This window comes from Pristiophorus japonicus, chromosome 7 (genome assembly GCF_044704955.1).
Source record: "Pristiophorus japonicus isolate sPriJap1 chromosome 7, sPriJap1.hap1, whole genome shotgun sequence".
In the NCBI taxonomy this organism is placed as follows: Eukaryota; Metazoa; Chordata; class Chondrichthyes; family Pristiophoridae; genus Pristiophorus; species Pristiophorus japonicus.
Genome location: NC_091983.1, coordinates 127,781,142 through 127,806,729, shown reverse-complemented (window position 1 = coordinate 127,806,729; position 25,588 = coordinate 127,781,142). Strand labels below are relative to the sequence as shown.

The 25,588-nt window shown below is 44.2% G+C and overlaps 2 protein-coding genes across 6 annotated transcripts in view; one reads left to right on the top strand and one right to left on the bottom strand.

Annotated features, from left to right (window-relative positions):
- cep85l (centrosomal protein 85, like) overlaps positions 1–25,588 on the bottom strand; it is a 437,369-nt gene that overhangs the window by 222,078 nt on the left and 189,703 nt on the right. The window lies entirely within an intron of this gene.
- Positions 1–25,588, top strand: part of pln1 (phospholamban 1) — a 54,726-nt gene that overhangs the window by 10,978 nt on the left and 18,160 nt on the right. For 2 of the 3 annotated variants that reach the window (XM_070885317.1, XM_070885319.1), the window contains one exon: positions 18,946–20,675. The exons of the other annotated variant lie outside the window; for it this stretch is intronic. In XM_070885317.1, coding sequence (XP_070741418.1) covers positions 19,037–19,195 — 159 coding nt within the window. In that variant the 5' untranslated portion in view covers positions 18,946–19,036 and the 3' untranslated portion in view covers positions 19,196–20,675. Of the gene's footprint in view, positions 1–18,945; positions 20,676–25,588 lie in introns of those variants that run through there. 3 annotated transcript variants of the gene reach the window in all.

Sequence of the window (25,588 nt, the reverse complement as noted above, 5' to 3'; positions counted from 1 at the left end):
AAGGAAGAGCATCCAAGAGGGCGCTGAGCACCTCAAGTCTCGTCGCTGAGAGCATGCAGAAATCAAGCACAGACAGCGGAAGGAACGTGTGGCAAACCAGACTCCCCACCCACCCTTTCCTTCAACCACTGTCTGTTCCACCTGTGACAGAGACTGTAATTCCCACATTGAACTGTACAACCACCTTAGAACTCACTTTTAGAGTAGAAGCAAGTCTTCCTCAATTTCAAGGGACGACCTATGATGATGACCCTGTTAAATTCCTCAATAAATGTTAGACCCAAAGGGATTAGGTGCAACTGGGGTTTTAACAACGTATTGCCTGCTAAACAAATGCTAAGGGCCTGGTAAACTAATTTTAATTGTGTGCAGTGTGAAATTTGTCCATTTTAATAAACATTAAAATGTTCAAGAAACTTTAAGAAAAATTGTATTTTAATTTTATTTTCAGTTTGTGCATCTTTATTTTCTGTTTTCCTTTGGCTCATGTGAGAGACCCAATCTTTGTTTTGCTCTCTCTAACTATTTTTAAAAGTTTGAATTTTAAGGGCTTACCACTTCCTTGTTCACTGTCTGTGAGAATTCTGCCATTTGATTGGCTGTTTAGAAAGCTTGTTGATATCACAGCAGTTCGCACAAGGGGATCCCCATTAAGTTCCGTTGAATTGAATTCAAGGTCAGAAAACCCAAAGTTCTCGGCACAGGGAAGCGTACTTCAGGGCCAGCAGCAAATGCCTTCACTTCGCCACGAGCTGCAAATTCCGGGCTATTGTGTTTCATTCCGACATTCCTTAGAACACAACTTAAAAACTAAGATGTTATGGATAAGAAATCAGCTGGAATCTTTCAGACAAAAGTTAATGTAGACTTGTGAAATAAGTTACAAGGAAAGGACTTTGAACCAGACAACATAAATATTGTGTTCCTAACACAGATGAGGCTGCACACAGGGAGGTTAAAGTAACAGTGACCTCAGTCTTTAATAAGACTCGCCAGAGGGAGGATTCTGGGATCCCTTGGGACTTCAGGGGATGAGCTCCCTGGTGGCGGAACATGGGAGTGCATGCTTTATAGATACACAACAATAAAAGATGTAATGAGTTATATTTCCAAAGAGAAATCAAATTTGAAGGATTTGGTGAGCAGACTAGTAGATCTATCAAAAATTGACAGGCTTGTTCGGTCTAATAGAAACATAGAAACAATGGGCTCAAGTTTCGGCTCGAGTTGCTCCTATTTTTTTGGAGCAACTATTTTAGAATGGAGCATCTTAGAAATTGCAATTCTCGGCATTTAGTTTGCTCCAGTTCGAGTGAGTTAGAATAGTTTCATTTTAGAACAGATTTTTTTTTCAAAAGGGGGCGTGTTCAGCCACTTACGCCTGTTTTGCAAGTTTAGTGAAAACTTACTTCAAACTAACTTAGCATTGAGTAAGTGTAGATTTTTGTACGTTCAGAAAAACCTTGCCTACACTTAGAAATCAGGCGTAGGGATCGAGAGATGGGGGGGAGGGGGGTTTACAAACATTAAACACTTCACTTTTACAAATAAAGAGCCATCATCAAATAATAAATGATAAATAAATCAATAAATCAACAAATAATTCAATCAAAAAAAATTTAAAAATTAAAAATAAAAGATAATTAAAAATCACTCAATAAATAAAAAATTATTTCTATTCACCTACTGCAGCACTGGGGAGAAGATGTGGGGGGAGAAGAGAGTGGGGGGGGATAAGATAGGGGGGAAGAAGAAAGGGGGGAAGAGAAAAGAGGTGGAAGAGAGAGAAGATGATCGGGGGGGAGGGAGGAAGATGAACGGGAGGAGGGGGAAAGATGAACGGGTGGGAGGCGGGAAGATGAAGGGGATGAGGGTGGAAGAGGAACGGGGGGAGGGGGAATGATGGGGGGAGGGGGAATGATGGGGGGAATGGGAAGATGAACAGGGAGGGGGAAGATGAACGGGGGGGAGGGGGAAGAGGAACGGGGGGAGGGGGAAGAGGAACGGGGAGGGGGGAAGATGAACGGGGAAGGGAGGGGGGAAGATGAACGCGGGGGAGGTGGGGAAGATGAACCAGGGGGAGGGAGAAAAGAGAGAGAAGAAGCTGAACGGGCCCCACCGAGGACTTCGGGCGGGGCCCGCCCCCAGCGAGAGGCCGGGCAGGCGGGCCCCGCCACCAACAACGAAGCCGGGCCCGCACGCAGAAGACGCCGACGACTCTTTGGACGGGGCCCACCTCCAGCGAGAGGCCGGTCGGGTGGGCCCCGACAATGACGAGGTAAGATGTGTCGGGCCACTCGGCCCGGGATAGGGGCGACATCCCTTCGGCCTGGGATAGGGCTGTTGCCCGGGAGACCGGACACGCTGGGAGGGCCGGTAGCTACTGCGCACGCACACAGCTGCCGGCACTGTTTTTGGCGCAGAGCTGTAGCTCCGCCCCCAGCGGCTCGTGTTGCACCGCGCCGAGCTAGAAATGGGCCTACAGCTAGCGGAGAATAGCGAGGTAAGTATTCGGTGCAATTTTTATTGTACAAATTAGTAGGGCTTCTCTGATGTGTGCCGTTCTAGCGGGAGTCCGAAACTTGAGCCCATAGAAAATAGGTGCAGGAGTAGGCCATTTGGCCATTCGAGACTGCACCACCATTCAATATGATCATGGCTGATCATGCAACTTCAGTACCCCATTCCTGCTTTCTCTCCATACCCCTTGATCCCTTTAGCTGTAAGGGCCACATGTAACTCCCTTTTGAATATACCTAACGAACTGACCTCAACAACTTTCTGTGGTAGAGAATTCCATAGGTTCACCACTCTCTGAGTGAAGAAGTTTCTCTTCACCTCGGTCCTAAATGGCTTACCCCTTATTCTTAGACTGTAACCACTGGTTCTGGACTTCCCCAACATCGGGAACATTCTTCCTGCATCTAACCTGTCCAATCCCGTCAGAATTTTATATGTTTCTATGAGATCCCCTCTCATTCTTCTAAATTCCAGTGAATATAAGCCTAGTCGATCCAGTCTTTCTTCATATGACAGTCCTGCCATCCCGGGAATCAGTCAGGTGAACCTTCGCAACACAATATTCAAGGTGTGGCCTCACAAAGGCCCTGTACAACTGCAGGGCCTATACTCAATTCCTCGCTATGAAGGCCAACATGCCATTTGCCTTCTTCACTGCCTGATGTACCTGCATGCCAACTTTCAATGACTGATGTACCATGACACCCAGGTCTCGTTGCACCTCCCCTTTTCCGAATCTGTCACCATTCAGATAATAATCTGCCTTCCTGTTTTGGCCAAAGTGGATAACCTCACATTTATCTACATTATACTGCATCTGCCATGCATTTGCCCACTCATCTAACCTGTCCAAGTCACCCTGCAGCTTCTTAGCATCCTCCTCACAGCTCACATTGCCACCCAGCTTCATGTCATCTGCAAACTTGGAGATATTACATTCAATTCCTTTGTCTAAATCATTATTGTAAATGGCTGGGGTCCCAGCACTGAACCTTGCGTTATCACACTAGTCACTGCCTGCCATTCTGAAAAGGACACATTTATTCCTACTCTTTGCTTCCTGTCTGCCAACCAGTTGTCTATCCACGTCAGTACATTACCCCCAATACCATGTGCTTTAATTTTGCACACTAATCTCTTGTGTGGGACCTTGTCAAAAGCCTTTTGAAAGTCTAAATAAACCACATCCACTGGTTCTCCCTTGTCCACTCAACTAGTTACATCCTCAAAAAATTCTAGAAGATTTGTGAAGCATGATTTCCCTTTCATAAATCCATGCTGACTTGGACCGATCCTGTTACTGCTATTACATCTTTAATAATTGATTCCAACATGTTCCCCATTACCGATGTCAGGCTAACCGGTCTATAATTCCCTGTTTTCTCTCTCCCTCCTTTTTTAAAAAGTGGGGTTACATTAGCTACCCTCCAATCCATAGGAACTGATCCAGAGTCTATAGAATATTGAAAAATGACCACCAATGCATCCACTATTTCTAGGGCCACTTCCTTAAGTACTCTGGGATGCAGACTATCAGGCCCTGGCGATTTATTGGCCTTCAATCCCATCAATTTCCCTAACTCAATTTCCTGACTAATAAGGATTTCCTTGAGTTCCTCCTTCTCGTTAGACCTCGGTCCCCTCGTATTTCTGGAAGGTTATTTGTATCTTCCTCAGTGAAGACAGAAATAAAGTATTTGTTCAGTTTGTCTGCCATTTCCTTGTTCCCCATTATAAATTCACCTGATTCTGACTGCAAGGGACCTACATTTGTCTTCATTAATCTTTTTCTCTTCAAATATCTATAGAAGCTTTTGCAGTCTGTTTTTATGTTCCCTGCAAGCTTACTCTCATACTCTATTTTCTCCCTCCTAATTAAACCCTTTGTCCTCCTCTGCTGAATTGTAAATTTCTCCCAGTCCTCAGGTTTGCTGCTTTTTCTGGCCAATTTATATGCCTCTTCCTTGGATTTAACACTATCCCTAATTTCCCTTGTTACCCACAGTTGAGCCACCTTCCCCGTTACAATTGTTGACGTTCATCCATGTGATCTTTAAATGTCTGCCATTGCCTATCCACCGTCAACCCTTAAGTATTATTCGCTACTCTATCCTAGCCAATTCACGTCTCATACCATCAAAGTTACCTTTCTTTAAGTTCAGGACCCTAGTCTATGAATTAACTGTGTCACTCTCCATCTTAATGAAGAATTCTACAACATTATCGTCACCCTTCCCCAAGCGGCCTCGCACAACAAGATTGCTAATTAATCCTCTCTCGTTACACAAGACCCAGTCTAGGAACGCCTGCTCTCTAGTTGGTTCCTTGATATCTTGGTCTGGAAAACTATCCCTTATACACCCCAGGAAATTCTCCTCCACCGTATTGCTACCAGTTTGGTTAGCCCAATCTATATGTAGTTTAAAGTCACCCATGATAACTACCGTACCTTTATTGCACGCATCCCTAATTTCCTGTTTGATGCCATCCCCAACCTCGCTGGTGGTCTGTATACAACTCCCACTGGTATTTTCTGTCCTTTGGTGTTCCGCAGCTCTAACCATACAGATTCCACATCATCCAAGCTAATGCCCTTCCTTACTATTGCGTTAATCTCCTCTTTAACCAGCAACGCTACCCCAACTCCTTTTCCTTTCTGTCTATCCTTCCTGAATATTGAATACCCCTGGATGTTGAGTTCCCAGCCTTGGTCACCCTGGAGCCATGTCTCCGTAATTCCAATTACATCATATCCGTTAGCAGCTGTCTGCGCAGTTACTTCATCCACTTTTTACCAATGCTCCTCGCATTGAGACACAGAGCCTTCAGGCTTGTTTTGGTAACACTCTTTGTCCTTTTAGAATTATGTTGTAATGTGGCCCTGTTTGATTTTGCCTTTGATTTCTCTGCCCTCCACTTTTACTTATCTCCTTTCTACCTTTTGCTTCTGCCCCCATTTTACTTCCCTCTGTCCGCCTGCATAGATTCCCATCCCCATGTCATATTAGTTTAAACTCTTCCCAGCAACACTTGCAAACACTCCCCCTAGGACATTGGTTCCGGTCCTCCCCCAGAACCGGTTCCAATGTCCCAGGAATTTAAATCCCTCCCTCTTGCACCATTCCTCAAGCCACGTATTCATCTTAACTATCCTGCTATTTCTACTCTGACTAGCATGTGGCACTGGTAGCAATCCTGAGATTACTGCCTTTGAGGTCCTACTTTTTAATTTAACTCCTAGCTCCCTAAATTCAGCCTGCAGGACCTCATCCTGTTTTTTACCTAATAGCATTTAATAGCATTTAGCTGCTTCTAAAAGTTCTCCACCACCACTCTCTCAACTCCTCACTGCCTCTGTACTGTCAGAGTACTTGTCCAATATCCAATCTTGCTGGAGTCAAAAAAAAATTGCAGGTTAACATTGGGAAGACCAAACACAAACTCCACTTCCTTGTCACTGACTCCAATCCCTCCCCAACCTATGTCTGGGGGTGAGCCAGATTGTTTGTAATTATAGGCCCAAATTTCCCCATGAGATGCACCGTTTTTTTTGGTGTAACTTGATTTTTCTGGTGTATCTTTTTAGTTACAAATATGGCCATTTAATTTGCGCCGGTGTAAGTGAGTTAGTTAGGTTTTTTGTTTGGACAGTTTTATTTTCAAAAGGGGGCGTTCCCAGCCACTTACACCATTTATGCCAATTTGGCCAGAAAAAAGTTGTACTAAACTAACTTAGGGCAGGGTATGTGTCCACTTTTGTCCGCACAGAAAGACTTTACTTACAGTTAAGGAATCGACACAAGTAACTACATTTAAAGCACCACCAAGCACCAAAAAAAGCACAAAAAGTAATAAGCAATTAATTAACAAATAAAATAGAAGGAACCCTGCACCTAAAGCACCAAGATCAAAGTAATAAGCAATCAATAAATAACAAATAAAAAAATAGAAGAAACCCTGCACCTAAAGCACCAAAATCAATCAGTAAATAACAAATAAAAAATAGAACTCCTACCTTAGGGAACGCAGCGGGCCGCCGATGAGGGAGCCCATTCGGCCAGGGCTAGGGACGGAGTGCTTCGGGCCCCTCCCACACAGCTTGCAGTGCGCGTTTGTCAAAACGGCCTGCCACGAGCTACTGAACATGCGCGCAGACTCATCCTGCTCGCTTGAATGTTCCATGAAGAAACTTCTCATTCCTTTTATTAAATAATATTACTCTTTTATTTGAAATCCTGTCTAGATGAGACGATACTCAATGTGAGAAGGTGAATGAAGCAATTAGGATCCCAGTGACATTGCTCTCATTGGTGCACTGTCTATCGTGTAAGGTGCTGTTTTGTCTTCAAAATGGGAATGGTGTTCACCCAGCTAATTTCAGTAACATTGAATTCAATTATCTCTTTTCAATGAATAAGCCAACACCAGGATAACTCAAATGTTCTTACCCATTGCTACTGCTTCATACTGAGCCTTCATTACGCAGACCTGCAGTTCGGGGGTAAGCCATATCTCTCCCTTAGACTGTATAAAAAGTCTCTTTCTTTATCACTTAGCCACATAAAAAGTTTGTTTGGAAAAAATAAACATTTTTGAATTGACCATTAGATTAATTACCTTGGCAAGCAGAATACAGATCAGTCATGCAACTGAGGGTGCATTACTAAAATGGTTCAATGGCACCATCTTAGAAATTGTGCAGATCTCCTCCCTGCCAGTATCAAATGTAGTGTGTACTCAAAGACTGATGCATCTAGTGCTGATTATTTATTTTACTTGAAGATTTGTTGCGCTATTAGTTGCTGTACTATTGTATATACATGCTTGAAAAAGACTGGGCCAGTTTTCAGGGAACATACCATATCCAAGGTCTTTAATAATAGTCCACAAACGATTCTTCTATATAAGGTTCTTCTTTCAAACGATTATAATCTCAAAACTAACTTTTAAGAGCCACTTGTCTGGCTGATATACCCATGTTTAAAATTATGAAACATAAAATGCAGACAATATGACCTTCAAAACACACACTGTGCTTCTTAAAGTCCCACACCACTTTATACAGAAAATGTTGTTAGTTGCTTCAATTCAAACAAAGATGGTTAGAATTTGTTTTGTGTTACTAATAACTTTAGAAAAAGAATGACATCAGAAAAGGTTTCTATCTATTTAAACTAATAAAAATGAATTATTTTATTTCTCATTATATAAACTATATGATAGATAACTTATTTTTTATTTAATCAACCATGGCAGAGTCAATGTTCAATGACACTCAGAGGAGAAACCATTCTGTCCTTATTCATTAACAAGATGTCCTACTCAGAACAGCTGAACATAGGATAAATGGAAAACCAAAAGTAGGCTAGATTTGATGATCGACCTTGTATCATCCCTAATTTTTGCACCTTTTAAATGATTTTATGCTTCTAAAACAACAGTCATAAACTTCCCCACAACAATCATGCAGTTAGAGATTCCATTTAATTTAACAAATTATGCAGCAGTTTTCCATTTCCATCCTTGTAAAATACAGTGATATAAAATGTAATTAAATTCAAATATATTTTGGGTTTTCATTGACATTGTATCAGCACAGATGTGGGACTGCAATGAGCTCGCAACATACGAACATATGAAATAGGAGCAGGAGTAGGCCATACGCCCCCTCGAGCCTGCTCCGCCATTCAATAAGACCATGGCTGACCTTCTACCTCAATTCCACTTTCCCACCCTATCTCCATATCCCTTAATTCCCTTAGCAGCTGTAAAGTCCTGTCCCCTCAGTACAGATTCACACGAGGCATATAGTGAAGTCAAGGTCACTCTGGACCTGCACCTTTATTTCACAGCTCTGGAATGCTGCACTTGCCTGAGACCTGTCCTTATATACCTCTCTCTTGCAAGTGCACCCCTGGTGGTAAGGTATGCTGGTGGTTACAGGTCATATCTTATTACAGTCATGTATAGCATGTTAGGATACAGTTATATATAATAATGTAAGAAACATGGCATCACCCTCCCCCAAGGTCTTATTGTCTTTATAGGTTCAGTCTCTCAGGTGGTCTACGCTCTCGCGTGGAGCATCTGAGTTATGGTTCAGTTGTTTGCCTTGGTGTCTGTTTTTCTTTGGGTGTGGTTGCTGGTATCTCGCCTGGGCTGTCTGTTTCGATTGGTTTGATTGTTGTTGACTCGCCTGGGCTGTCTGTTGGGATTGCCCTTTCCACAGGTTGTTCCCTCTGTCTGTCCACCAGGTGTGGTGCGAGTTCCACATTGTAGTCTGCCTCTGGTTCCGCAGTGTGGTTGGTAAATCTGCTTTTGACTTGGTCTACATGCCTCCGACAGGTTTTGCCATTGTCCATTTGTACTACCAGTAGCCTGTTTCCTTCCTTGCCCGTTACTGTCCCTGCAAGCCATTTGGGACCCCTGCCATAGTTTAGTACAAACACTTTGTTCCCTATCTCATTCCATCTCCCCCTCGAATTTCTGTCATGGTACTCAGTCAGCTTACGGCGCTTTGCCTCAACAATTTCGTGCATGTCTGGGAGGATTAATGAGAGCCTTGTTTTTAAAGTCCTTTTCATCAACAGTTGCGCGGGGGGGATCCCAGTCAGTGAGTGCGGACGAGATCTGTATGCCAGCAGCAGTCGCGACAGGCGACCCTGCAGCATGGGACCTTGGATTTTAAGCATGCCTTGTTTAATGATTTGCACTGCTTTCTCCGCCTGGCCGTTGGAGGCCGGCTTGAACGGTGCCGTCTTGACGTGATTTATGCCGTGGTCAATTATAAAGTCTTGGAATTCTGCGCTGGTGAAGCACGGACCATTGTCACTGACCAATATGTCAGGGATTCCGTGCGTTGCAAACATGGTTGCGAGGCTCTCCACAGTGGTGGAGGTTGTGCTCGAGTTTAAAATGGTGCATTCGATCCACTTTGAAAATGCATCTACAACTACGAGGAACATTTTGCCCATGAATGGGCCCACATAGCCTACGTGCACCCGCAACTAAGGTTTGGTAGGCCAGGGCCAGGGGCATTGCTGAGTTGGGCACAAATGGTGCACCTTCGGACGCAGAGCTCCAAGTCCGCGTCAATACCAGACCACCAGACGTGGGATCTGGCTATGGCCTTCATGAGAACGATCCCCGGGTGCTCGCGGTGGAGCTCCCGGACAAATGCCTCTCTGCCTCGCAGAGGCATGACTACTCGGCTGCCCCACATCAGGCAGTCTGCTTGTAGTGATAGCTCATGCATGCGCCTGTGAAAGGGTTTTAATTCCTCGGGGCAGGCATCGCGAGCCTCTGCCCAGTCACCGGTTAGGACACATCTTTTTACTAAGGATAACATGGGGTCGCTGGCCGTCCAGGCTCTGATTTGGCGAGCCGTCATGGGCGAACCTGTGGACTCAAATGCATTGATTGCCATGACTATCTCACAGTCCTGTTCGTCAGACCCTTCCATGGTCACCAGGGGTAGCCTGCTGAGTGCGTCGGCATAGTTGTCTGTGCCTGGTCTGTGCCTTATGGTATAGTCGTAGGACGCCAGCATGAGTGCCCACCGTTGAATTCGCGCCGAGGCGTTGGCGTTTATTGCCTTGCTCTTGCATAGGAGGGATGTGAGGGGCTTGTGGTCAGTTTCTAACACGAACTTGGCCCCAAAAAGGTATTGGTGCGTCTTTTTGACACCGTACACGCACGCGAGTGCCTCCTTCTCTACCATTCTGTACCTGCGCTCTGCCCGCGAAAGTGACCTGGAGGCATAAGCTATGGGTTGTAATTTGCCCGCCCTATTGACATGTTGCAAAACGCACCCGACCCCATACGCTGACGCATCGCATGTGAGAACTAGCTTTTTACCTGGGTTAAAGAAAGTCAAAACACTGTTGGAACACAGTAGGTTGCGTGCCTTATTGAAGGCGCGTTCCTGGGCGTCCCCCCAAAACCAATCGCACCCCTTCCTGAGTAGCACGTGAAGAGGCTCCAGCAGCATGCTTAAGTTCTGCATAAAGTTCCCAAAGTAATTGAGTAGCCCGAGAAAGGCGCGCAGTTCTGAGACATTCCGGGGCCTGGGTGCCAGGTGAATTGCTTCTGTTTTGGACTCTGTTGGGCGGATTCCATCAGCGGCAATCCTTCTGCCCAAAAATTCAACCTCGGGTGCGAGAAACAGGCACTTGGATTTCTTGACTCGTAGGCCAACCCGATTCAACTGCTTTAGTACTTCCTCCCAATTACGGAGATGGGAGTCTGTGTCCCTGCCCGTGATAAGTATGTCGTCTTGAAATACAACCATCCCCGGGGTGGACTTGAGCAGACTCTCCATGTTGCGCTGGAATATGGCAGCTGCCGACCTGATGCCGAATGGGCATCGATTGTACGTGAAAAAGCCTCGATGTGTGTTGATGGTAGTGAGTAGCTTGGATTCCTCGGTCAATTCTTGCGTCATATACGCAGATGTGAGGTCTAATTTTGAAAAAAGTTTACCTCCAGCCAAATAAGTCCTCCGCTCTGGGCAGCGGATACTGGTCCTGTAGGGAGACTCTGTTTATGGTAGATTTGTAGTCCCCACAGATTCGTATGGATCCATCAGGCTTCATGACTGGGACGATGGGACTTGCCCAGTCACTAAATTCCACAGGTGATATAATGCCTTCCCGCAGAAGCCTGTTCAATCTTTTCCCTCATCACATAGGGTACAGCTCTGGCCTTGTGATGGACCGGTCTAGCATCATGTGTGATGTAGATTTTGACTTTGGCCCCTTTGAAAGTGCCCACACCTGGCTGAAAGAGATATTCAAATCGCTTTATAACTGTTGAGCAGGAGGTCTGTTCCTCTAATGACATGGCATAGACATCATCCCATTTCCAGTTTAGTTTTGCCAGCCAGCATCTCCCCAGCAGTGCTGGGGGGTCTCCGGGGACAATCCACAGGGGAAGTCGGTTCACTGTCCCTTTGTGTGTGACAGAGAGCATGGTGCTGCTGAGGACTGGTGCAATTTCTTTGGTATAGGTCCTTAGTTTGGTGTTGACCCTTGTGAGTTTTGGTCTGTCTCTTTTATGCGGCCACAGTTGTTCAAATTGTTGAGCGCCCATGAGAGATTGACTCGCTCCCGTATCCAGCTCCATGTTGACAGATATCCCATTGAGTAGGACCCTCATCATTATAGGAGGCGTCCTGTTGTAGGAGCAGCGGCCATTGATCGTGTTGACCCGCTGTACATCGGTGTCCCGGGTACTGTCCCCACCATCTTCTTGTCCGCTTTCCGACCCATCCAATTCGTATACCAGCCGAGCTGCCTTTTTTTTGCACATGCGGGCCAAATGCCCTGTATACTCACAATTTCTACAAACAGCCTGCTGAAATCGACATCCCCTTGATGAGTGCCCACCCCACACCTCCAGCACAGACCTGTTCCATTGTTCAAAGTGTTTCCAAACAATGAGCTGTGTCTGGCTGATCTCTCTTGAGCTTCTCTCAGTTTGTAGTTGATTGCTCGCATTGTGGGTTGATGAGGTGTGAACGGCCGTTCCTGTGGCCCTTGATGGCTTCTGCCTGCTGTCGAGAGTCTGTTCTCCCGATTTTGTCTGTGTGCGGGGGTAGCAGCTTGTTTAGTGCTGTGAACTTCTTGTTCCGATATTTCGTTAGTTGTCGTACCTGCATTGTAAATCAACCTCGTTTCTTCTTCCCCTACCAAGAATGTCTGTGCAACCAGTGCTGCTGCCTCTAAGGTCAGGTTCTTGGTCTCTATGAGCTTTCGGAATATGCCTGCATGGTCTATTCCTTCAATGAAAAAGTCTCTCAGCATTTCTCTCCTCAGTTCATCGGAGAACTCACATAAACTAGCCAACCTCCGAAGTTCCGCCACGAAGTCGGGTATGCTCTTGCCCACACAGCATCTGCAGTTGTAGAACCTGTGTCTGGCCATGTGTAGGCTGCTCGCTGGCTTCAGGTGGTCTCTTACCAGTGTGCTCAATTCTTCAAACGACTTGCTTGCTGGTTTCTCGGGTGCTAACAGATCCTTCATTAAAGCGTATGTTTTCGAGCCACAGCTGGTCAAGAGATGGGCTCTTCTCTTGTCTGCCTTATCGCCGCCTAACCAGTCTTTGGTTACAAAGCTTTGCTGGAGCCTTTCTATAAAGTCCTCCCAATTGTCTCCCACATTGTACTTTTCATCTGATCCGTTGTTCGCCATTCTGTGGATTCTGTAATCCCGTAACTCGTCGCCACTGTAAAGTCCTGTCCCCTCAGTACAGATTCACACGAGGCATATAGTGAAGTCAAGGTCACTCTGGACCTGCACCTTTATTTCACAGCTCTGGAATGCTGCACTTACCTGAGACCTGTCCTTATATACCTCTCTCTTGCAAGTGCACCCCTGGTGGTAAGGTATGCTGGTGGTTACAGGTCATATCTTATTACAGTCATGTATAGCGTGTTAGGATACAGTTATATATAATAATGTAAGATACATGACAGTATCCATGTTATGGGAACCAAGAAAACTCAATTGGATAGTGTGTGTGGGTGAAAAAAGTTTACTGGGAACTTGTTGGTTTATGTACCTCTTATGTTAATGTTGTGAATGCATGAGGCAACCAGTATAATAGGTTCCAGTAATGTCAATGGATTTTTGCTCGGTCTGTCAGTGATGTGACTTGGTTTAAAAGAAAAAGGTAGCAGTCGAGTGTATTCTATCAACTAAAGCCTTATTTCTGGCTTTATTTGAGCATAGCTGCATCTTGCCACTGGACCACTGATGCGTGATATTCTCAACTTTCTACAGTTCACCAAGGCCTTTCAACACAAATTGGTTAACCTCGTCTGATTTCAATGGTCCAAACTATTTTTTTTAAAGGAAAGGTTGATTTAATTTGAGCTATATTAAATAGATAAATATATTTACCTACAGTCAAGAACATTTATCAGCTTATTTTAAAAATAATATGTGGCATGTCCACCCTAATGTCATATCTATTAATAACTTCTATCACATAAAAGAAAAGTGCCAGATATCTTCTGTCCACAGCTAATCAACTCACATATATATGTCTGTCGGTTAAGACACTACAAAGTGAATCCAATGTCACTGTGATATATCCTTTAAATGTGGGTTTCCCAACTGCAGCCTAATCATACAGCTTATTTGGAAAACCACAGGAAGTTGTCTTCAAGGCCAAGTTATATGTAGTATTCAGGCAAATACAAATTCAAGTGATGTGACTTTGTCTGACCTTGACGAGTGACAACGGTGGTAGGCTTTGTACAGAGATAAAATAAATTCTGATAATAATTAAAAATAGATCACAGGCAAGGGTTTTCTCAAAAGAATAAAAGCAAGCCCTTCAACACAAAGCAGAAATAATGGCCTGCTGAGTGGATGACAGCTACTAAGTGCCTATTCTTAGCATTCCTAATCCCCTTTAGTCTTCTGACTTCATTCTTTGCAACAATGGTGCTGCAGTTGACAAAAATTCATCTGTTGTCACACTGACTTGTACTATAATAGGAAAACAAGAGTTCCTGGCAATGGTCAGAAATTGTTTTTGCTCGAGTCCATATCTTCAGGGCGGCCCGTAATCTCAAGCTGCAAGCTCCTCTTCCTCTTCATGTTTGCTGCTGGAACTCTTGCTTTCCTGCCTGTGTTCTCACTGTAGTTTTGTCATTTCAAATGGCTCATTGAATAAGCAAGCCTGTCATACGACCCATTAATTCAACTGCTTCTGTCCCCGGGCAAAGGGATTCTGCACCCGCCCGGACCAAAGGGTCTCTGCACCGGATTCGGAGGGCGTCTGGCCGGCCGATGGGACTCCGGGATGACCTGCCAAAGGGACTCGAAGACGCGGGGCCAGCCGAAGGGACTCCAAGGCCGGCATTCAATCCGCCGAAGGGACTCCGAAGCCGGCGCTGAACGGGCTGAAGAGACCGAGGCGTGGTGTCGTCTCATACTCCCAACCAACTTTTAATTATTTTTTTAACTTTTAGCCAACTTTTAAACTTATTAAACAATTTGGGAGAACTTTAAAAACTTACATTTTAGACTCTCAACTGAAATACTTTTAAACATTTATTATTAACTTACATCTTTAACTTTTAACAACTTTTAGAAACTTTTTAAATTGGGGAAACTTTTATAATCTATTATTGATTTACATCTTAGATTTTTAACGACTCTTAGAAACTTCTTAAAACATTCTAACAACTCTTAGAAACTTTTGAAATAAATTGTGAATCTTTATCAACTTTTAATCTTTTAAAATAACTTTCAAAGTCACCTTCTAATGCCTGCCCCCCAACCGAGCCTCGGGCCATCTACCATCAATGACGCTACTTGGCGCCGAGCTTGCGGTCAACATTTTGCCGTAGGCAATTAGACTCATCGAGCTGTGCCTGGTCTCCAGTTGTCTTGGACCCTCTTGCCACTGGACCAAGACCTTGCTCAGCTAAGCCCGTGGTGGTTGCTGTTGTGCAGCGGCCACCCCACGTTAAAAGAACTCACACACAGGCATCTTCCACTCTGTCAGTATGAAGTTCGGGACCTGGAACGTCAGGACTCTCATGGACAATCCCAACAGCAACAGGCCGGAACGCCGCACCACCATAGCTGCCCGGGAACTCAGACGTTTTGACGTTGACATCGCCGCCCTAAGCGAGACCAGGCGGGCAGGGGAAGGCCAGTTGAAGGAACATGGTGGAGGTTACACCTTCTTCTGGAAAGGGAAACCAGAGGCAGAACGCCGCTTTCATGGAGTCGGCTTTGCCGTCAAGAATGAGCTGATCAACCGCCTCAAAGACTTCGCCTGTGGGGTCAACGAACGCCTCATGACTCTCCGTATCACCCTATCTCGGAACCAATGTGCCACAGTCATCAGTGCATACGCCCCCACACTCGATGCAACGAATGAGGCTAAAAATGGTTTTTATTCCAACCTCGAGACATCCTTGTCCCGTGTCCCCACGGGCGACAAATTGATCCTCCTGGGTGATTTTAATGCCAGGGTTGGCAAAGACACAGCCCTCTGGGGAGGCATGATTGGCAGAGAGGGGGTAGGGAAAGCCAATTCCAACGGTACCCTACTCCTGACAAAATGTCTAGAACATGAACTCATCATTACCAACACCCTGTTCCGCCAGAGGGACAAATACAAGGCATCGTGGCAACACCCTTGCTCCATAATCTGGCACCTGCTTGATTATGTCATCATTCGAGCCAGGGATCCCAAGGATGTGCGCATCACCCGCGCTATAACAGGAGCTGATGACTGCTGGACGGACTACCGCCTAATTCGATCCATCATCAACATTAACATAGCCCCAAAGCAGAGGGGACAGCAGAAGCAGTTCCACAAAAAAGTTAATGCCGGGGCACTTAGAGATCCAGCTAAGAGAGTCCTATACAGCCAGCGCCTCACAGCAAATCTGGCGTGCCTTGATGACCCTGAGATGCTGAATCCCCATCACGCTTGGTCTGCCCTCCAGACCTAGATAACCAGTGCCTGTGAAGAGACACTTGGTCACTCAACCAGAAAACATCACGACTGGTTTGATGAAAATGATCAGGAGATCGAAGAACTAATAGATCGCAAGCGCAGAGCATTTCCGAGCCTCAAGCAACAGCCCAACTCGGGAGCTGCAAACCAACATTACAGGCGGCTCAAGGCTCAGGTTCAACAAAAAACTCGGGACCTAAAGAACAGGTGGTGGATGGAGAAAGCACAGGAGATACAACAACTGGCCGACAGCCACGATATGCGAGGATTCTTCACTGCAGTCAAGGTCACCTACGGCCCAAACTCCCAAGGCCCTACCCCACTCTTGGCCAAAAACGGGGGAACACTCATCAAGGACACCGAGGCTGTCAGGGCCCGCTGGAAGGAGCACTTTGAAGATCTCCTCAATAAAGCCTCTGCCTTTGACTCGAGTGTTCTCAATTCTATCCCGCAGCATGCGACCCGCCACCAACTCAGTGAAATTCCAACGTTCCATGAGGTTGGCAAAGCCATAAAACAGCTTAAGAATAACAAAACTACGGGTGCGGATGGAATTCCTGCTGAGGCGCTAAAATATGGTGGAGAGGCACTGTTGGTGCGGATACATGACCTATCTCTCTCATCTGGAGGGAGGAGAGCATGCTGGGAGATCTCAGAGATGCAGTGATTGTGACCATTTTTAAAAAGGGGGACAAGTCCGACTGCGGCAACTACGGCAGTGCCAGCCCTTATACATGACCTTTTTCGATCTTACAAAGTCCTTTGACACTGTCAATCGTGAGCGTCTATGGAGCGTCCTCCTCCGTTTCGGATGTCCCCAAAAGTTTGTCAACATCCTTCGCCTGCTTCACGATGACATGCAGGCTGTGATCCTTACCAACGGATCCATTACAGACCCAATCCATGTCCGGACCGGGATCAAACAGGGCTGCGTTATCGCTCCAACCCTCTTCTCAATCTTCCTCGCCGCCATGCTCCACCTCACAATCAACAAGCTCCCTGCTGGAGTGGAATTAAACTACAGAACCAGTGGGAAGTTGTTTAACCTGCGCCGCCTCCAGGCCAGGTCCAAGATCACCCCGACCTCTGTCGTTGAGCTGCAGTATGCGGACGATGCCTGCGTCTGTGCACATTCAGAGGCTGAACTCCAGGATATAGTCAATGTATTCACTGAGGCATATGTGAGCATGGGCCTTACGCTTAACATCTGTAAAACAAAGGTCCTTCACCAGCCTGTCATCACCGCACAGCACTGCCCTCCAATCATCAAGATCCACGGCACGGCCCTGGACAACGTGGACCATTTCCCATATCTCGGGTGCCTCTTATGAACAAAGGCAGACATTGATGCGGAGATTCAGCATCGCCTCCAGTGCGCCAGTGCAGCCTTCGGCCGCCTGCGGAAAAGAGTGTTTGAAGACCAGGCCCTCAAATCTACCACCAAACTCATGATCTACAGGGCTGTAGTAATACCCGCCCTCCTGTATGGATCTGAGGCATGGACGATGTACAGAAGGCACCTCAAGTCACTGGAGATATATCACCAACGATGTCTCCGCAAGATCCTGCAAATCTCCTGGGAGGGCAGGCGCACCAACATCAGTGTCCTCGCCCAGGCTAACATCCCCAGTATTGAAGCACTGACCATACTCGATCAGCTTCGCTGGGCAGGCTACATAGTACGCATGCCAGATACGCGACTCCCTCAGCCAATGCTTTATGCGGAGCTCCTTCATGGTAAACGAGCCAAAGGAGGACAGCGGAAACATTATAAGGATACCCTCAAAGCCTCCCTGGTAAAGTGCGACATCACCACTGACACCTGGGAGACCCTGACCACAGACCGCCCGAGGTGGAGAAAGTGCATCCGGGAGGGCGTTGAGCTCTTTGAGTCTCGACGCAAGGAACATGAAGAGGTCAAGTGCAGGCAGCGGAAGGAGCGTGTGGCAAATCAGTCCCACCGATCCCTTCCTCTGACGAATGTCTGTCCCACTTGTAGCAGGGACTGTTCAGCCATCAAAGAACTCACTTTGGGAGTGGAAGCAAGTCCTCCTCGATTCCGAGGGACTGCCTATGATGATGATGATCATAATAGGCAATCATTATTTATGCTAAACAGTAGTTTTCTCTCTGGTATAAGAGATCATTTATGTAATTTAGTGGAATTGCGTTGTATGGTATGCAATAGACTAGAAAAGGAAAAAAGGTCACTTTTAACCATGTCAAGTATAATAGAATGTTTACACCAGTGGCAAATATAGTATTTCAGAATAAAACATGAGGTTGCTAATAAATTGATTTAAGCTCTACATCTGAATTTCATTTGTTTTTGTTGAATATTGCTGAACACAGAATGTCATGAAGTAAATAACCTTTATATGTGTATGACACAATTGATTATATCACATTGTAAAACTACAGTCTTCCGAAGATGTAGACTTCTCTAACTGGAGAGTTTACTACCACCAATAGGAGACTCTTGTGTCGTACTGAATTAACGTACTAATGTGATGTAACACCTGCAATTTCCCAAAAATGAGTTCCAACCTCAATGAAGCATTGTTCTTCTTCAGGAAGGAGGGGGAAGATACTGGAGCATCAAGTGGTCAGTTACAGGTCACTTGCTATCACCTTCCTAGTCTGCTCCTGTGAAAGCACCCAAATTATATTAAGATATGCGCAACACCAGCAATTTCACTACTAATATCACTGCTTCCTGGAGAGATTAGTTGAACACAAAATGGCGCAAGCTATCCAAGCTAACCATTTACACATTTAGTCAATAAAATGTAAATATTTCTGAATCTGTTTGTTTAACTCTCTGTCCATTACTGTGTCCACCCCACGAGTACCAATGATAACCTCTGTAATATTGAGCACTGCGCTTATTTTTTTCCTTGTTTGTTCACTTTTGCACATTTATTCTGCCTGCCTTATTAGATCTCCTAGTCCGAGAACAAAAACATCTTCTGCACTTTCTACGACTTTCACGCTTGTCTTCACATCTCTCATAACCTCTGCCTGCATCACCATGGATAAGGTTCAGCAGATAACCCGTTCTGCCATGAGGAGAGCCTCTGCAATTGAAATGAATCCGCAAACCCGCCAAAACCTTCACGGGCTGTTTGTCAATTTTAGTCTGATTCTTATATGTCTCCTCCTTATGTACATCATAAGACTGCTGTTGTAATTTTACCACGTACTATCATTGGGGCAATGGACTCTTGTTTAATGGACTGCGCTGTCTCTATGGAACCTTTTCATGATATTGTGTTTATGCTGTTTTTAGAATACTCATTCATGAGAAAATAAGTTAGCAAAAATGAGATTAAACAAATATTCTGGTCTTTGTTTAAACAGGCCATTATTTTGAACTTTAAATATTTGCAGAATTGAAAACATAGCAGTTTAGAGCATCTAAAATGTATAAGGAATGAATGCATGTTACAGTGTTGTTCTTTTAGGCTGTAGAATATGCACTTTACAAAAAAACATTACATGCTATTATTTGTATTATCTGTTATCTAAATGGTATCTCCCTATTTGACCTGAGCAAAAAAATCCTCATCTGCTGCAGAAAGTGTGCTGCAGGTGATGTGTGTAGATTGTCACCCTCCCTTTTGGGTATAAGATGCATGGACTGAAAATATTTTCAAATAAAACTAAAGAACACATTGTGAATAAAAGAAAGAAAGAAAGACTTGGATTTATACAGCACCTTTCACGACCACCAGATGTCTCAAATCGCTTTACAACCAATGAAGTACTTTTGGAGTGTAGTCACTGTTGTAATGTGGGAAACACAGCAGCCAATTTGTGCACAAGCAAGCTCCCACAAACAGCAATGTGATAATGACCTGATAATCTGTTTTTTTGTGACGCTGATTGAGGGATAAATATTGGCCAAGACACCGGGGATAACTCCCCTGCTCTTCTTCGAAATAGTGCCATGGGATTTTTTATGTCCACCTGAGAGGGCAGAACGTCTCATCCGAAATCTGAATAGGCTACGAAGATTTAAATAATCACTTGAGGTTATGTGCATTACATACAGAATTACAATATGGTTCTAAAATGATCATTTCTGTTTTATTTTATAACAGAATTTTCATTATCAACAACCCACATATTGCGTAAGCTAGCGATTTGAAAATAGAAAATATATTAATTCATAAGAGAGAAGTAATATTACTTTTAGTAACATTAGGTTTACTCATGTCATAAGATTTTTTGCTGTCACTGTATCAGCAAGCTAATTCTCCATACTTTATGTGTCAATTTATTTGATGTCCTTTATTACTATGCTGTTGTGTATATATTTTCACCTTGTTGAAATATTGTTTGCTTATGTGTGAGTACATGAATATTTAGAGTTGTCAAAATCTGGGTTCAGATGAAGAAGACCCTTTGGCCCATTTGATCTCATCCTTCTAGAATACCAACCCATTACAGGATCAAGCTGTTACTTAAAACGAGTCCAGTGTCCTGGTCTCAACCATCCTTCCTGGCAACCCGTTCCAGCTGTTGATTAATCTCTGTAAAGAAATACTTGCTAGCATCTGTCTAAACTCATCACGAGAGTATAAATGTCAGAAGCACACAGCATTATTTCTGTTGCATGTACTTGAAATAGTGTTATGTAAAAATATGCAATAAAATTCAAAACAACCTCTTACTTTTCTTATTCCTTGATACTCTCAATAATTCAGCAAAATTTGTTGGAGGTACAGGAGGTACAAGCATAGGATGAGAATGATGAAGAATGGAACGTACAGCATTGATCTCATGAAAATGGACAGTCACAGCCATTCTTTAGCTAAACTCTTCCACTTACATACACCGGTCAAGCTCCCCACTTTCTGAAACTATCAAAAGTCTTTACATAGCTGACAGTGTCCAACATTTCGCACTTATCAGACTGACCACTCAGAGTTCAAACTCTTCCACTGCCTGATATTTTCTAAATTCTTTCACTGACACTGCCCCAACCCTTACATTTACATTTCTGAAACTCTTCCACCAGCTCACACTGTCCAAACTGACTGATGCTGCCCAAATTCTTCTACTTTTTGAAACTCTTCAAATGTTTTCTCCAGGCTTCTTATGTCCCATTAATAAGAAGGATGCTTCTTCCTATGAATCACATCCCACTGAGCTGAAGGTCACATATGTGCAACACTGAAAACAAGAGTGGGAAAAAACCACTTGAACTGCAGGGAGCACAGATGTAAATTAGTACATCTTTCAATAGAAAACTTAACATCTTGTGAAGTTACTGCCTTGAAACTTTCCTTCCAATAACATTCAGTTGACTGAATGTTGGACTCTGTGGACTGTGCAATCACAGAAATTGTTTAAAGTATGTTTTATTTGGCCACCACACACCCTTGAAAAACTCACAAGCCCCTTTCTGCAGTGTGTAACCCAGCAGTTTGAAAATATGCCAGTTAAAATAACTTTACATGATTACTTCATATTAAAGTTATGAGTTGCCTTGTAAATACTTTGGAAACTCAGGTCCGATGTTCTAACTTGCTACATAACCCTATTCCTCTGAACTTTTAGAACTTTAAAATTGCTCAAATTCTTTTGTAAGAAAAATTATGATTTAACCTTGTAATATATTTGTTATGATACCACAGCTTGATTATAAATAATTAATTGGACAACTACCATACTGGCCTGACCATTTTGAGTAGTACAAGTTTTTTTCTTGAGCTCATAAAAACTTAACATTTTATTTAACCCAACATCAAGTGCATTGAATACATTCGAAAATCTCTGCCTTGGATTGCTCACTAATTTGATCGACCAACATACACATTATGGAGTGACCGGACATGCTATAGATCTTAGCTTCGCCATAGGAAGGGATTTCACCAAGTGAGTTAACTTGGGCCACTGAAACACACCATTTAGAGCTTGATCCCAAACTGCCATTAGCAGAGACTTAGGCCGCAATATTTATGGGGAAGCGAGGAGGGAGTATGAGACGTGAATTGGCTAGAATAGACTGGCGAGTGATACTTAAAGGATTGATGGTGGATAGGCAATGGCAAACATTTAAAGATCACATGGATGAACTTCAACAATTTTACATCCCTGTCTGGAGTAAAAATAAAACAGGGAAGGTGACTCGACCGTGGCTAACAAGGAAAATTAAGGATACTGTTAAATCCAAGGAAGAGGCATATAAATTGGGCAGAAAAAGCAGCAAACCTGAGGACTGAGAGAATTTTGTAATACAACAGAAGAGGACAAAGGGTTTAATTATCAGGGGGAAATAAAGTGAGAGGAAGCTTGCTGTCAACATAAAAACTGACTGCAAAAGCTTCTATAGGTATGTGAAGAGAAGAAGATTAGTGAAGACAAACGTAGGTCCCTTGCAGTCAGATTCAGGTGAATTTATAATGGGGAACAAAGAAATGGCAGACCAGTTAAACAAATACATTGGTTCTGTCTTCACAAAGGAAGACACGAACAACTTTCCGGAAATATAAGAGGACCGAGGGTCTAGTGGGAAGGAGGAACTGAAGGAAATCCTTATTAGGTGGGAAATTGTGTTAGGGAAATTGATGGGATTGAAGGCCGATAAATCCCCGGGGCCTGATAGTCTGCATCCCAGAGTACTTAAGGAAGTAACCCTAGAAATAATGGATGCATTGGTGATCATTTTCCAACAGTCTACCGACTCTGGATCGGTTCCTTTGGACTGGAGGGTAGTTGATGTAACACCACTTTTTAAGAAAGGAGGGAGAGAGAGAATGGGTAATTATAGACCGGTTAGCTTGACATCAGTAGTGGGGAAAATGTTGGAATCAATTATTAAAGATGAAATAGCAGCACATTTGGAAAGCAGTGACGAGATCGGTCCAAGTCAGCATGGATTTATGAAAGGGAAATCCTGCTTGACAAATCTTCTGGAATTTTTTTGAGGATGTAACTGGTAGAGTGGACAAGGGAGAACCAGTGGATGTGGTGTATTTGGACTTTCAAAAGGCTTTTGACAAGGTCCCACACAAGAGATTGGTGTGCAAAATTAAAGCACATGGTATTGGGGGTAATGTACTGACATGGATAGAGAACTGGTTGGCAGACAGGAAGCAGAGAGTCGGGATAAACGGGTCCTTTTCAAAATGGCAGGCAGTGACTAGTGGGGTGTCGCAGGGCTCAGTGCTGGGACCCCAGCTCTTTACAATATACATTAATGATTTGGATGAAGGAACTGAGTGTAATATCTCCAAGTTTGCAGATGACACTAAGCTGGGTGGCGGTATGAGCTGTGAGGAGGATGCTAAGAGGCTGCAGGATGACTTGAACAGGTTAGTTGTGTGGGCAAATGCATGGCAGATGCAGTATAATGTGGATAAATGTGAGGTTATCCACTTTGGTGGCAAAAACACGAAGGCAGAATATTATCTGAATGGCAGATTAGGAAAAGGGGAGGTGCAACGAGACCTGGGTGTCATGGCACATCAGTCATTGAAAGTTGGCATGCAGGTACAACAGGTGGTGAAGAAGGAAAATGGTATGTTTGCCTTCAAAGCTAGGGGATTTGAGTATAGGAGCAGGGAGGTCTTACTGCAGTTGTACAGGGCCTTAGTGAGGCCTCACCTGGAATATTGTGTTCAGTTTTGGTCTCCTAATCTGAGGAAGGACATTCTTGCTATTGAGGGAGTGCAGCGAAGGTTCACCAGATTGATTCCTGGGATGGCAGGACTGACATATGAGGAGAGACTGGATCGACTGGGCCTGTATTCACTGGAGTTTAGAAGGATGAGAGAGGATCTCATAGAAACATATAAAATTCTGACGGGACTGGACAGGTTAGATGCAGGAAGAATGTTCCCGATGTTAGGGAAGTGCAGAAACAGGGGACATAGTCTAAGGATAAGGGGTAAGCTATTTAGGACTGAGATGAGGAGAAACTTCTTCACTCAGAGAGTTGTTAACCTGTGGAATTCCCTACCGTGGAGAGTTGTTGATGCCAGTTCACTGGATATATTGAAGAGGGAGTTAAATATGGCCCTTATGGCTAAAGGGATCAAGGGGTATGGAGAGAAAGCAGGAAAGGGGTACTGAGGTGAATGATCAGCCTTGATCTTATTGAATGTTGGTGCAGGCTCGAAGGGCCGAATGACCTAATCCTGCACCTATTTTCTATGATTCTATGTTTCTATGAGTGGGGGGGGGCAGTTGACCGGTCTCGAAAACCGGAAGAACAGGTTTCCCTCAGGCCCTGACAAATTTAACGGCAGGACCTGATTATAATTTTTTTTGTCTGCGTTTCCCAACTGCAGCCAGCCAGATTGAGAGGCCTCATTATAATATGTAAGTAGACAACCCGCCTCCTGGGAGCGTGTTGGTTGTCCGCACCTCGTCCCACCTCCGTTAAAATTGGAAATGGACGGGTTCAAGTTGGGTTGAGTTCGGGGTTGAAATCTTTTACATTTTAACTTCCCACCCGACCCAAACCCATCCATTTGTGGTGGTTAAGATTACCCCCCTTGTCTCAGAATAGCAAATGAAAGCCCTTGCAAAGCAAAAATTACATAAGATCCCAGTGCGGAAATGTCATTGGGCTCAACCACCCTGAGCTAAAAAAAGGTACAACTTGGCCCTCATTAAACTATAGTTAATGAATCATTTTTTCAGACTCTACAGCCTGGAAAAACACCACTGTTCATTTGTGTAATGTCTGTAAGCTTCTAATGTTTGTAGCTCCACACTGTGGATGTCGACATATTGTGTACTGCAAGTGCAGGGTTAATAATAAACAGAACCAGGCAGATTTCCGGAGGCTACCAAGAGAGCTGCCTGCCATGTTGGAAGCTATGTGTGCTTGTGCTCTGTGAATATATCACATTTGGCAGCGAGATGGGATTTTTCGGATGATTTAAAGCTTAAATTTTGTTGGTGAAGGATTCAGCCAGCCGACAGAGAGACTTTGGAAGTTTCTGTCTTTGGGAAAAGCTACAAAAATCCGAGGTTAAAAATACAGCACACTGCGTGAACAGCTAGAGATTCAAATGGCAGGTATATTGGGACATTTGGGGGAATATAGACACGACTGGGAATGTTTTAAAGTGTATGTGGATCGGCTAGAAATGTATTTCATTGCAAATAACATAATCGAAGTTCCAAACAATGCAGTCCAGAACCGGGCTGTGTTGGAACGTAAGAAAGCTATCTTCTTATCGGAGGTGGGTCCTACATTATACGAAACCCTTGTAAATCTGCTTGTGCCTGACGAGCCAAAGGACACAACGCTTAAAGAGATTTTAATGAAGCTGGAGCAGCACTATAACCCCAAACCGTTAGAAATTGCTGAAAGCTATCGCTTCGGGATTCGAAATCAAAATATCAGTGATTATATCATAGCATTAAAAAAGCTATCGATGCACTGTAATTTTGGAAACTTTCAAAACCAAGCATTACGGGATCGTTCTGTCTGTGGGGTGAAAAATGATGCGATCAAAAGGAAGTTATTAGCTTGACTTTTGAGATTGCTTGTCAGACAGCGATGTCGATGGGCATGGCGGAACAATATTCCCGAGAATTAAATAATAATTACGGTCGTCAG